Source organism: Pogona vitticeps, chromosome 1 (assembly GCF_051106095.1).
Source record: "Pogona vitticeps strain Pit_001003342236 chromosome 1, PviZW2.1, whole genome shotgun sequence".
NCBI lineage: Eukaryota > Metazoa > Chordata > Lepidosauria > Squamata > Agamidae > Pogona > Pogona vitticeps.
Window position 1 is genome coordinate 12,561,810 of NC_135783.1, and position 13,749 is coordinate 12,575,558.

The 13,749-nt window shown below is 39.7% G+C and overlaps 1 protein-coding gene across 4 annotated transcripts in view; it reads left to right on the forward strand.

The window, feature by feature from the left end:
- The window catches only part of PSME4 (proteasome activator subunit 4), a 106,731-nt gene that overhangs the window by 23,459 nt on the left and 69,523 nt on the right, over positions 1-13,749 (forward strand). For all 4 annotated transcript variants that reach the window (XM_020809917.3, XM_020809918.3, XM_020809919.3 and 1 more), the window contains 7 exons: positions 292-336; positions 1,820-1,969; positions 8,651-8,714; positions 9,537-9,611; positions 10,200-10,322; positions 11,785-11,877; positions 13,435-13,700. In XM_020809917.3, the coding sequence (XP_020665576.3) occupies positions 292-336; positions 1,820-1,969; positions 8,651-8,714; positions 9,537-9,611; positions 10,200-10,322; positions 11,785-11,877; positions 13,435-13,700 (816 nt within the window). The remainder of the gene's footprint in view (positions 1-291; positions 337-1,819; positions 1,970-8,650; positions 8,715-9,536; positions 9,612-10,199; positions 10,323-11,784; positions 11,878-13,434; positions 13,701-13,749) is intronic.

Genomic DNA, 13,749 nt, shown 5'->3' on the forward strand with positions numbered 1-13,749 from the left:
CACTGATCTCAATGGCTTACTGAAGGATGTAATGAAAGAAGTGGTTATGTTTGGCAGGAGGTGCTCAAGGAGAAGTAAAGAGCAAAGTCAGGAATTGAGGGAATCAGTTGTAATCCTTGTAAGTAGGATTGTATCACAAGGGAAGATTAACTGCTGCATGTACACAGATGGTGTCTAATTGCATCAATATCATCTCAGAGTTTTGCACAATTGTCTACTTGTCATAATGCGCTTTGTTTGAAACAGGCTGGTGTAATTTATCTAACTGTTTTTCCTCTTCCCTCTGTTTAGCTCTGTAGAAAGCGTTTTGAAAACTCTCGTGAAAAACTGTAGACCGTAAGTATTTTGAACAGTTTTTAAAACTTGCTTAAGCAGAGTTTAGGTAATAAGAGAGCCCTACCCTGGGGATAGGGGGTTTCCTTTTGGTTTATATGGAAGTGGTTTATCATGCATATTCATGAAGCTTTGCTGTGGTAATCAGCAGTTGAAGCTGCTTGTGTTTAAGTGAATTTGGGCTTTTAACTTTTAAATTCTTGAATAGACTGAAAGAATACAGATTCCTGAGTTTGCTTTGTGCATGTTTTCTCTACTCCTTATATTGAGTTCTATTCATGCATGCTGTGGTGACACAGGAAAGAGACTTCTCTGTGGCAACTCCCAGGTTATGGAGTGTTCTTTCTCGGGAGATCAGACTGACCCCCTCCCTTTTATCCTTCTGCTGACAGCTGAAGACCCATCTCTTCAGGCAGGCTTTAACAGTCGTGATCGAATCCCTGAATGCCTTCTTGAGTCAGATAGTTTGTAATGTTCTCTTGCTTTTAATTATTCATTTGTGATTTAATTTGCTATAGTTTAATTTTTTAAAATATTTAACTTACTTTGTTTTAAGCTCTGTTCTTAATATTGTGAGCTGCTTTGGGTGCCCATACCAGGAGAAAGGTGGCATATAAATAAAACAAGCAAACAGATAAAATATATACAGTGGTGCCTCGCTTAACGGCGATAATCCGTTCCAGGAAAATCGATGTTAAGCGAAAACATCGTAAAGTGAAAATAAAAACCCAATTGAAACCCATGGGATACAAACTCACTGTCCAGCGAAGATCTTCCATACGACAGCCATTTTCACTGCCTGTATAGCACAGCGGGGAGCCATTTTAGTTACCCGGCGGCCATTTTGAAACCGCCGATCAGCTGTTTAAAAACAATCGTTTTGCGAAGAATCGGTTCCCGAAGCAGGGAACTGATCATTGCAAAGCGAAATTTCCCCATTTAGACCATCGTTTTGCAATCGCAATTGCGATTGCAAAAAGATCGTCGTAAAGCGGATTTGTCATAATGCGTAGCAATCGTAAAGCGAGGCACCACTGGATACAGATAGCCTTTTCTCCACTTGCCAAAAGGGGGTGGTTGGGCATGATAGGGGAATCAGGTGGAACTAATCACTTAATCCCTGTGCATAGAGGGGCATCACAACTTCTAATAGGAATGTGACACCCTGCTGTGTCAGACTTTGCTGTCTTGTTGCATCAGAACAAAGATTCATAATATAGTTCTCCCACACACTCCCTAACCTGATGGGGAAAGGCCACTGTCAGGACACGTGAGTGATACCCATATCCTGTTTGCCTTAGTTTTCAATATTCAGAGAATGGCTATTTTGTAATAATGTCTGCTTCAAGCTATATTATGGACCTCCTGTTTTTCTGCCTAATACATTTTATACTTATCTGAACTTGACCGTGCATTTTATGTATTTAACTATGTGCGGTGTAGTATCCCTTGTGCCTATTGGCTGATGTGTCCTTTTGCTCTGCAGGTATTTTCCAGAAAATGCTACAGCAGAGATGTTAGTTGAATGGCGGCCGTTAATGTGTCCTTTTGATGTTACCATGCAGAAGGCTGTCACTTACTTTGAACTGTTTCTACCTACCACACTTCCTCCAGAATTCCACCACAAAGGTTTTAAGTAAGCTGGTTTTAGCACTTCATAATGTTTTCACAGAACAGTCTATGATGTGTAAAATTGTTGTTCGTTAGTTGATTGCTAGTATGTCACATGTAATGAAAATTAATATTGTTTTAACACTTGTGTGTTGAACGTCAGTTTGCTTAAGAATGTTCACCAGAATTAACTCTCATAGAAGCCATAGCATTGTTGTCTCATTTAATGTTGTAATTATTGGAGTGGGAAGCAGATATGGTTTCAGTACTCACTGATGCTGCCTGACTTGGTTCTTATACTGGACCTTTTCTGACCCGATGAACATCTGATTCTTATGCAAAATCGTACTGGAACCATGAGCCTTAAAGGCTATTCCTATGCATTCACTTGTTCAGGCTCTGGGCTCTTTCTTTAGATGGGAGTGATGCTGATGCTGGGGCCTTTTTTCATTTTGCAATCTGAATCCCAGAAGGTTAGGCAGCATAAAAGTATTCTTTTAAAAGAGCTCATTGAAATGCTTTGCTTAAGAATCCTGCAATTAGCATTGGTTTGATTTAAATATGTTGTCATTTATTTTTATGAGTAGATTTGGCAAATTATGATTTGGCTTTAGTTTCTGGCACGCTCAGTGTAGCATGTATTTACTTAGCACTGTAATATTAGCTTTAAAACAGTAATAATGTTAGTTTTAAGATAGTGGCTGAAATCCAGTAGTAAATTGCAGGTAGATTAGGTCGATCGAATCAGTGGGGATTTGGTGAGTCAACTTTTATTTAAGTTCTGTTGATTTATTGGGTCTACTCTAGTTGGAACGTACTTCTGGGTATCAGCCAGTGTAATGAAGAATCTGTTGAACATTTGAATCCCTTTTTGTTTGTGAGTTGAGTTTAAAGGAACTAGTCTGGATGCACAGCACAACTGGCTTTGTCCGTGGGCAGTTCCAGCTCAGCATTTCTCAGAAGCCAGCTTTCCATGCCATTAGTCAGGCTTATTTTGAAACATGGGAGAATTTTCGAAAACATTTGGGAAAAAAAGCATGTAGTCCATCATTCAAAGAGGAGTCAAATATTTCACTAGGCATGTACAAGATTTAGGTCATGCTCAAAGAAATAGATTTGTGCAATACAGTTGAACTGTTAAGGTATTTTTCCCAGCATGGATTGGCTGATTGACTTTCCAAGAAGATTCTAGTTTTTTTTCCATAGAAGGGGTTTTATCTTTGGCAGTTACAGTTGTCAGTGGGGGTCATATGGCCTCTGAGGGGCTCTAACACATTTGAAGGGGGACACAGACTGAAAGCAGTTCTTTACATACCACCTTATAAGGTTCATTATGTGACTTATACAATCCTGATTTGGCCTATATTTCTTTCCTATTGTGATTATGGCCATGGCTAAATAAAGATGTTTATTAGCAAAACAGAATCCCATGGCATCGTGGTTAAACTGTAGTACTGCAGTCAAGCCTCCTCTCATGACCTGAGTTCACTGCCAATGTGTTCATGTATCCAGCTTGAGGCTGAGTCAGTTTTCTGAGGTTGGTAAAATGAGTACCCAACTTGCTGGGGGAGGAGGCAAGGGCAAAGTGTTCATTACATAATTACAGTACAGTGGTGCCTCGCTAGATGATGATAATCCGTTCCACTGAAATCGCTGTTTAGCGAAATCATTGTCTAGCGAAAAGCATTTCCCCATTGGCATGCATTGATACCTGTTTAATGCGTTTCAGTGGGGAAGAATCGTTGTCTAGCGAAGATCAGCCATAGGAAAGCCGGTTTGCGAACCGCCGATCAGCTGTTTAAATCGCTATCTTGCGAAGCTTAGGTCCCGAAAACACCTGTTTGCGAGTGCGGAGAGAGCTGTCAAAATTGTTGTCTAACGAAAATTGATTTGTGAAGCAGGGACGAAACATTGTCCAGCGAAATTCCCCCATAGGAATCACTGTTTTGCGAATCGCTATAGCAATTGCAAAAAGCCAATGTCTAGCGAAAAAACTGTCATGCGGGGTATCTGTCTAACGAGGTACCACTGTATGTTGCAAATCACTCAGAGAGTGCTCTAGCACTGTGTGGTGTATAGAAGTCGAAACAATGACAAAAATAACAACTCTTCAAAAAAGCTTAATAAGAACTAGGCAAAAAAAATAATTTCTTGATGCACGTACTGAATATGACTGAAACTGACTGAATTAACTGCACAACTGTGCATAGCAAATGTTGTAAAATGAGACTTCATATTTGCTTTCTTCATAAAGTGAGACAGCTGCATATTTATCGCCAGGCTGTTCCCATTATGGGGTTTCACAACTCAGTTATGTTTCTCTTTGGGCTTAGCACTTCAAGGTCATGCTAAGCTAAGCTTACTCAAGGGCTTGTCCACAAAACATCTCCCCTTCTGATTCTGCCCCGTCCTTGAGTTCTTCCACAACTTTGTGACTAATTACTGTGTCTTCCTTGTGGGTGGCAATTGGTAAAATGGCACATTTATCGAAACAAACTTCATACAGTTGGAGTTTCTTGAATCAAGAGGTTGCTTTTCCCATATGGATTGAGTTTCTGTTGTTGATATCCCCAACCTGCATGATGCATCATTATTTATTGTACTTTTCTGTTTGCATATCTTAGGCTGGCTGTTACTGTACTTTGTTTGTGTGACATATAAGAGGCTTGAGAGTTCTTTCTTTTAAAAGAGTTTCCTTCCAGTCTACTGGATTTAGTTTCAAGTATACGGCATAAGAACAGTTGTGTGGGAAAGTCTTTGTGCTACTCTTTTTCAGAGAGAGATGACTGTGCCAGATGGTTTTATCAGCTACTAAAACAACCAAAAAAGGCAGTAGTATCGCAGCACTTTTTAACATTAACAAATTTATTTCAGTGTGTTTGTGGATTTACAGTCCATTTCCTGTGTCTGAGGAAGTGGATTGTAATCCACAAAATCTCTCACTGAAATAAATTCATTAGTCTTAAATGACTTTTCCATAGAATCATCGAAAAGTGAAGTTGGAAGGGGCCTACAAGGCCATCAAGTCCAGCCCCCTGCTCAGTGCAGGAATACAATCAAAGCATATCTGACAGGTGTTTATCAAAGTTTTTCTTGAATGCCTCCAGTGTTGGAGCACTCACCAACTCCCGGGGTAACTGGTTCCACTGTCGTACTGCTCTAACAGTTAGGAAGTTTTTCCTGATATTCAACCAAAATCTGGCTTCCTATAACTTGAGCCCATTGTTGCGTGTCCTGCACTCTGGGGTGACTGAGAACAGATCCTGCCCTTCCTCTGTATGACAGCCTTTCAAATATTTGAAACATGCTATAATATCACCCCTTAGTCTTTTTTTCTCAAGGCTAAACATGCCCAATTCTTCCAGCCTTTCCTTATAAGGCTTGGTTTCCAATCCCCTGATCTTCCTTGTCACCCTCCTCTGAACTTGTTCCATTTTTTCAGCATCCTTCTTGAAGTGTGGTGTCCAGAACTGGACACAATATTCAAGGTGAGGCCTAACCAGTACTGAATAGAGGGGGACCAGGACCTCGTGGGATTGGGAAACTATACTTCTATTTTGTTGCTGTTGTTTGCACTTTTAGCATTTTCCTGTTTTTTATGTCCACCAGTTTTGGAAATTATATCTGAATGAATTCTTATCACTACACATTTTTTGGATGTGGTCCTTTGAGGAAAAGCATTAATTCATGTGATTTTAAATGTTTATATGTTGAACAAGTGTGTGTATTGCACAACTGACAATGCACTGGAGCTGGTTTACAAGTATCTGAAAACCTTGATAAATAAAAATCACAAGCTCTACAATAAAACAAAATAAATCAGCCACAAAAGCATAAAAATATTAAAGTAACTGAACATTAGAAATACTGTATTGCAGATGTTGAGGATTTGGTTGGTCAGCTTCTAAGTTTCATTGATTCAAAGGGCTTATTCTAACTGTGACTTACTTTACCATAGTAAGTCACAGTTAGATTAGAACTACTTAATTAGTTGACTCACCAAACCCCTATTGAATCAATAGGCTTACTCTAATATGAGTTACTACACATTGGCCAGCAAGCAAAAACAAAGCAAAGTGTGCTGTTTATATACCTCTCCATATCTCTTTAGAACTCTCTGGGTAGTTTATAATTTAATTATTCAGGCTACACATTGCCCTCCCCAAAGCAAGCTGGGTGCTCATTAACCAACTTTAGAAGGATGAAAGGCTGAGTGAATTTCAAGTTGGCTATTTGGGATTGGACCTTAGTCATGAACAGAGTTTTGGTTGCAGTACAGCAGTGTAACCACTGCGCCGTGAGGCTGTTAAACACTTACAACAAAACCAAAACGGAAAATGAAGGACTGAATGCCTGCTGAAATGGGAAGGTATTTAAATGCCCAATATTTAAATACTACCAGTGAAGATAGTATCAGATCTCTCTTGAGATGTCATTCCAAAAGAATGGGCAATTTGTGAAGGTTCTTTCTCTGGTATCTACCTGTCACATCATATAACGAAGTATTCTTTGGCATCAATAACGACACCATTACTCTGGTCAAATTTGACCTTTAGTTACTCTCAGCCTACCTCCACAGGAGGGGATATGAGGTTGCCAGAGGAGATGTTAATAAAAGATCGTGGCATCTGTAGTTAGCTGCTGCTCCATTAGGATATGCAAAGGTTTTTCCTTGTCTTTTGGAAAATTGCCCCCATATTTGCCCCTTACTAGCTCACATGAGCTCAGACAACTGCTAAGTAAATGCAGACTGAACTTACTGCAGTTGAATGAGATTCAAGGACTTTATATGGACCAATATAGTACAGGCAGACATTGCCCTGCATGATGCTCTAAAATGGAAGATATTGTACATTTTCTAACATAATGATTTCGTATGCAGAGAGATCAATATCTTAAACCCTTAACAACTGGGATCAAAAACAACTCCCCTTTATGTACGATTTTATTTCTGCCAGCTGGCACAGATTATTTTATATCCTATATAGCTGCTAAATTCATTAAACAATCCATGGAAAGATGGAACTCATTGCCTGCTTAACAGTATCTTTAAATTAATATTGTGACTTGATACCTGTTTGGGAAAGCTTATTTTATTGGTTTATGCTTTTCTGACTGCTTGTATGTATTTATATTAGATACAAAATACTATCTTTTAAGAGTGCTTTAATTTCTATTTATGTATACAACCTGATTGGCTATGAAACAATAAAGTATTAATATTTGTAATATGAGCCTTCATGGACAAGTTCACTTCCTCAGCCATTGATACAGTGGTGCCTCGCTTAACGGGCGCTCTGTTTGACGACGAAATCGCTAGACGTCGATGTTTTTGTGATCGCAAAAGTGATCGCAAAACGATGTTCCCTATGAGGGAATTTTGCTTTGCGATGATCCGTTCCCTGCTCCGGGAACAGATCATCGCAAAGCGATGATTTTTGGCCAACTGATTGGCGGTTTCAAAATGGCCGCCGGGTAAACAAAATGGCCGCCCGCTCTTTTCTGGCACGGATTCCTCGCTGCACAGGCAGCGGAAATGGCCATGCTGGACGGTGAGTTTCAAGCCTCTAGGAACGCATTAATCGGGTTTTAATGCGTTTCTGTGGGCTTTTAAAATCACATTACGTTTTCGTTTTACAGTGATTTCGCTGGAACAAATTAACGTCATAATGCGAGGCACCACTGTATTTTAAGCAGCTGAGGATGATTACTGGTATCATAAATTAGAATACAAAAGATAGACTTATAACAAGCAATTGTGGAGGACCTGAAAGCACGTTTTCCTAAAGTTGGGCTTTGACATTTGTTTAAGAGGACAACTGTACTTCCTGGAAGCTTCCAGGAGGGCATGGTTCTCTCTGTTTTGAACAACAGCAGCAATGTTTTCATGTTTCATAGAGGGAGATGTTTAGAAATCTTCAAATTTTTATTAGCTGTCATAAATAATATTAACATTACATTGGTTTAGAAATTTGCATAGGAAGTAAGGGAAAGTGTCAGATGATAGCAGATGGAAGAAGCCATAATAATAAGTACAGTGGTGCCCTGTTAAACGATGAAATTGCTTGACGATGTCTTTTTTGTGATTGCTATAGCGATCGCAAAACGATGTTTCCTATGGAGTTTTTTTGTTTAACAATGATTAGGTCCCTGCTTTGCGAACCGATTGTTCGCAAGACAACTATTTAAAACAGCTGATTGGCGGTTCGCAAAAAGGCTCCCCGCTGTTTTTTGGACCTATTTCTGCAAGACAGGGATCGCAAAATGGCCGCCCTATGGAGGATTTTTGCTGCATGAGCAGGTATTTTCCCTATTGGAACGCATTAACCGGTTTTCAGTGCATTCCAATGGGGTTTTTATTTTCGCATGATGATGATTTCGCTGTACAGCGATTTTAACGGAATGCATTATCAGCGTCATTCGGGGCACCACTGTATATCCAATATGAAGCAAGACACTGCCTTCACCTTCCAGACATAATTTTATTCATTGTAGTGTTTAAGAATGTAAACTGTAAGCCTAAAAGCTCAAGTTTAAGTTTCTTTTCATTAGCAAACTTTGTAGTTTCACTAGCGGAACTAGTTTATGTAAGGAAAATCTGATGTATTAATTATGGTTATGGATTAGGAACAGTGTTTTTAATAATCAGCCAGTGGTGTATTTGACACAACAGTAAGCATATTGGCTTGTTTTTATCTTCTTCCAGGCTCTGGTTTGATGAGTTTATGGACCTTTGGGTTTCTGTTCAAAATCTTCCTCAGTGGGAAGGGGTAAGTATTCCTGCCCCCCCTGTTACTATGGACTTGATATGTGGGCAGTGGACAAGTTTATGGTAATTAGAGGGGTCTCAACAGTTGAATAAAAAGATCCAAATTTTGCATGTTAGACATTATTTAACTGCTTCCTTGTGCAGTTTTTCTTTAGTAACCTGAGGAAGCTGCCATTTGCTCATGCATCTCAGTCTGAGCTGTAATAATTGCTGTAATATAGGATTCTCTCAGATTATGTTGGTCCTTGAAGATCCACTTGGAATAGGCAGGAAAATGCTACATATATGAGGAAAGGCCTTGTTGTTTTATATTTAATCATGGTTCTCTTTTTAAAAAGTATAACAGTGAAACTTGAATTTGAGAATTCTCACGTCTTTGGCTTGGTACACACCATAGCTTGGAAAAAGTTACATCCTCCTTATTGAATTGTACAACTCATGCATAAGGACCTTATGGCTATACAGAGTTATACTTGGAGTGTTCTAGAGCTGAGTAGGCTTTGATGGGTACTGTGCCCCTCATCTCCACTGTATATGCCTAAGCACAAAAGTCCTTGGTTCCTTTTCCAGTTTAGCATGGCCAGTGGCCATTTGAACTGGGAAATTCTTGGAACTGTACCCTCAAAAAGGAAACTTTTACAAGCTCATGTTCAGACATGATGTTCCTCAGTCTTTTAACAAGCATACTGTAGTTAGTTTTTCAGGAGCATTGTATTCTGTCCCACCTCTTTTCAGCTGTAGCCACGTCATAGTGTTAACTGGGCTAAATCTTACATTGAAAATGTTCTCTGTTATGAAAATGTGGTCTTTGGTTTCTTTCTAGCATCTAGTCAACCTTTTTGCACGCTTGGCCAATGACAACATAGGCTACATCAACTGGGATCCCTATATTCCAAAGGTAATGTCTAAGAGGTAGATAGGATGAGAATGGTTGATCTTTGAAAATTGCTTAGAGTAGTGTCTCACACAAAGCCAACATTATGTAAATTTACAATCAGTCAATGGTAAAAAAAATTAACAAGATCAAGATTGTCAAATTTAGTTCTGCATTTTCTCAGCTGATACAACCTGTAGATTTTATACCTTGAGAAGGTCTACAGTACTTCATGTATCTGAAAATGTCTGTTGACATGCCATGATTTAATTTGTTCAACAGTTTTATACTGATTCTTTCCATATGCTAGTTAGAATATATACATAGCAGAAAGAAGCCCTAGACTAATTTAAAAAGAGGTTTGAAGCTACTGTGCTGTGGAAGATGTTTGTGGAAATATTACAGAGCATTTCACTATCTAAAAGTATTCAAAGAGTTTTCTTCTGTGTCTTGCAGCTCTGTGTCTGGAAACTGTATGCATATTTTTCATTAAAGTATAGTATGGCAGAATGCTTTTTGGATCGGCTTGTTAAAATGGTATACTGTGATAACATTTTGTAACAAAAATAATACTTGTAGCACTATGTAACCATGAAATTCCTTTTTTTGCAGATATTCACCAGAGTACTGCGGAGTTTGAACCTTCCAGTGGGAAGCAATCAGGTGTTGGTTCCACGATTCCTGACAAACGCTTATGACATAGGACATGCAGTCATGTGGATCACAGCCATGATGGTAGTGTCTTCTCTGTTTTTTGTCTTTTTTGGGGGGTGTCTGTGCTTGGCTGTCCATCTATTTATTTATTTATTTCCCACCTTTCTCCTAAAAAGGACCCGGAGCGTCTTACAGTTTAAGAAAGAAACAATATTAATAGCTAAAAGCCACAAATGATTACACTATTAAAAAGGAATTAAACAGATACAGTATTCAAAACAGTAGATAAAAACAGTACTAAAAAACATTAAAAGTGACAAAAACACAGTCACATTTTAAACTCTCTTAGATCACTGGTTCTCAACCTTGGCTTACTCAGGAGTTGTGGACTGCAACTCCCAGAAGCCTTCACCAACAACTGTGCTGGCTGGGGTTTCTGGGAGTTGCAGTTCAAAAACATCCAAGTAACAAAGGTTGGGAACCTAGGTCTTAGATAACCAGTCACTCAGGGAAAGCCTGCCCGAAGAGAAAGGTCTTTGTGTGCTTGCAGAAGGACAGCAAAGATGGGGCCAACCTCTTTTCCGGTTATCCAGACCTTGGCATTCTAGCCTCTCAATTACTCAGATTTGCCATGGGAGCTACCTATGACTTCAAGCTCATAAATGTTTTGGCTGACCTCAGACCACAGGAACAAACAGGAACTACAGTGTGTTGCTTCTAAGCAGAGCCCATGCCAGGCTCTTGCTACATGATGTCATCACTTTCCTATTTTTTATTATGCAAAAATCATAATAAGAAAGAAGAAGAAACAAAAATAGCCTCCACCACCATAAAAGTAGAACTGCAAGAAAATATGAAAATAAATGTAAGGATCCACGAAGTGCTTCCAGATATCCAAAAGACGGTCCACATTGTGGGTTTGTCTATATGCCATGCATTCCAGTGTTAAAAGAATCATTAAGGTCCTCAGTCCATTGAATAATAAAAAGTTAGCATCTATCTTTGTAATGTTATAGTATAAATCTACTAGTTGCAGTGGTGGCATGTCAGCACTATTTCTGCTGAACAGTGATTTACTTCAGGAAGCTGGCAAATAGTTTAAAAGAACATAAGCATCAAAGAATGTCCTGATTAAAAAATAATTAATGTAAGTGATGTATTTTATAATAGTTTTAATTATAATGGTTGTGTGTTTAGATTTGTTTTTGTGGTTGTTTTATGGACATAGTAAGTTGTCTTGAGCACTTAATAATAGAATGTTGGGATAGAAATGTGATTAATAATAGTAACACTAGCCGTAATAGTTTTTATGGAGTTTGGTGTCTTGTGAAATAGTTGTCTTACAAAGAATCTGTAAATTCCAACATTGCATTTCTAGAAATAGAACTTAAGTGTAGTTCACATATTTCTAAATCTTTTGGCATCACAGTTTTGATATGTGAGAAAAAGTGATACTATCAGCATAATACTGCAGACTGTAAAATTGTGACCTTGTTAGTTCTTTGACATGTTGTGTAATTCAATTGTCTCTGTTTCTTGGCAGGGAGGACCAAGCAAACTTGTACAAAAGCACTTGTCTGGGTTATTCAAAAGCATTGCATCTTTCTACCACCCCTCCAATAATGGCCGCTGGTTGGTAAGGAGGCTTTCCCCTACTTTTTTGAAATCCTGACATTAAGAATTCAAATGTTTGGGACTAAATACAGTATTGATGCTTTTCGTTTTCTTCAGGAGTTTTTCCGTAAAACAGCTACGTTAAAAAATAAAAATTTTTAAAAGGCAAAAACTAACTTTTATAATTTTTTAATGTGAGCTTTCTTGGTTTAGTCCAGTCTTATGTTTGATGAAGTGGGCTTGTCCATGAAAGCTCACATTAAAAAAATTAGTCTTCAAGGTGCCACCACGTTTTTGTCTTTTTTTATTTTGTTTTCATCTATGATGCTCATATTAAAAAGAATTTAAAATCTTGGTTGTTGATGATGAGGATGAGGAGGAGTATTTAGTGCCATGAATGTGAAAGATGCTTGACAGAGAACAGGATTTTAGAGTGATTCAAACATAGGAATCGTCCCACATGGAAATTAAATACGTGCACCAGAATGTCAACAATTACCACCCTAGCCTTCTTGAACTTTCTTTTGAAGCATTGTAATCACATCAGTTGTTTCAAATAGTTCTGGTGGTACTTGTCACCAGCTAGGCCATTTTATCTCCATTGTGCATAGCCTCAGTGTATTGCATAGGGAAAAAAATCTGAGTATTTTCTCCCATATGAGGAGAAAGCTACCAAAAAGCTACCATCATCTGGCCTTTTAATGCAGAGGGAAATTGAAGAATTGTTTACAGTGGCTTACATTATTTTTTTGTTCCATAAGACTATAAGACGCACCTAATTTTAGAGGGAGGAAAACAGGAACAAAAAAGTTCTGTCACGCCTGGCTGTCTGGGCGGCGCTGCAGCGTCTCCCCGTGGCCTGGGTGGCAGCGGCAACCATAGCCCAAGTAGTAATTGTGGGCTCCCCGCTCTAGTTTATCATTACCTGGTCCCCCCACCCTTGTTTTTGGGGGAGTGCAGAAGAGACACCTCAGCCAGTCCCTGATGGGCATCCTGAGAGACAGAAGAGAGAAAGAGAAAGAGAGGAAGGAGGCGGGAAGGGGAGAGGAAGGAAGGGGGAAGTGTGAAGAGGAGGAGCCACTGCTGCTGTGTGAGCAAAGGAAGGGGTGGCAGAGCGAAAAGGAAAGCGAGGGTGAGAAGAAAGCTGAAATGAACAAGCAGAAGAGAGGAAAGCTATGAAGGGAAGGAGGAGGAGGAGCTTGCTGCGCTCCCCCATTTAGAGTCTCCCCTCACATCGCATTCCGCTGGTGGTGGCGGCAGTGCTGCAGGGCGGTGGCAGGCACCCCTCTGACGCTCAGGTCCCAGCCTAGTGAGGGGGACGTGGAGAGACAAGAGAAACCCGGAGCGGGGGGTTGACGGAAGAGGTGGAGTACAGCGGCATGGGCTCTGGGGGGGTCTGCGCCATTTTTTACAGTATTCGCTCCATGAGATGCACATACTTTCCTCCCCCCACTTTTTTGGGGGGGAAGTGAGTCTTATGGAGTGAAAAATACGGTATAATGCAACACATGTGGGGGGGGATAGCTTTTACTGAACTCCTTGCTTCTAATTAACTCGCCTTTCTCTGATGCACTGGCAGAATAAGCTAATGAAGCTGCTTCAACGGCTACCCAGCAGTGTTGTCAGAAGATTGCATCGTGAACGTTACAAGAAGGTGACCTGGCTGACTCCTGTGCCTGATAGCCATAAACTTACTGACCAGGACATAACAGACTTTGTAGAATGTATTATTCAGCCTGTCCTCCTGGCAATGTTCAGCAAAACTGGAAGCCTGGAGGCAGCCCAGGCACTACAGAATCTTGCACTAATGCGTCCAGAGTTAGTAATTCCACCAGTACTTGAAAAGTAAGTGATAAATAGGATATTAACATAGCCAGGAAAAGGCACCCCAGAA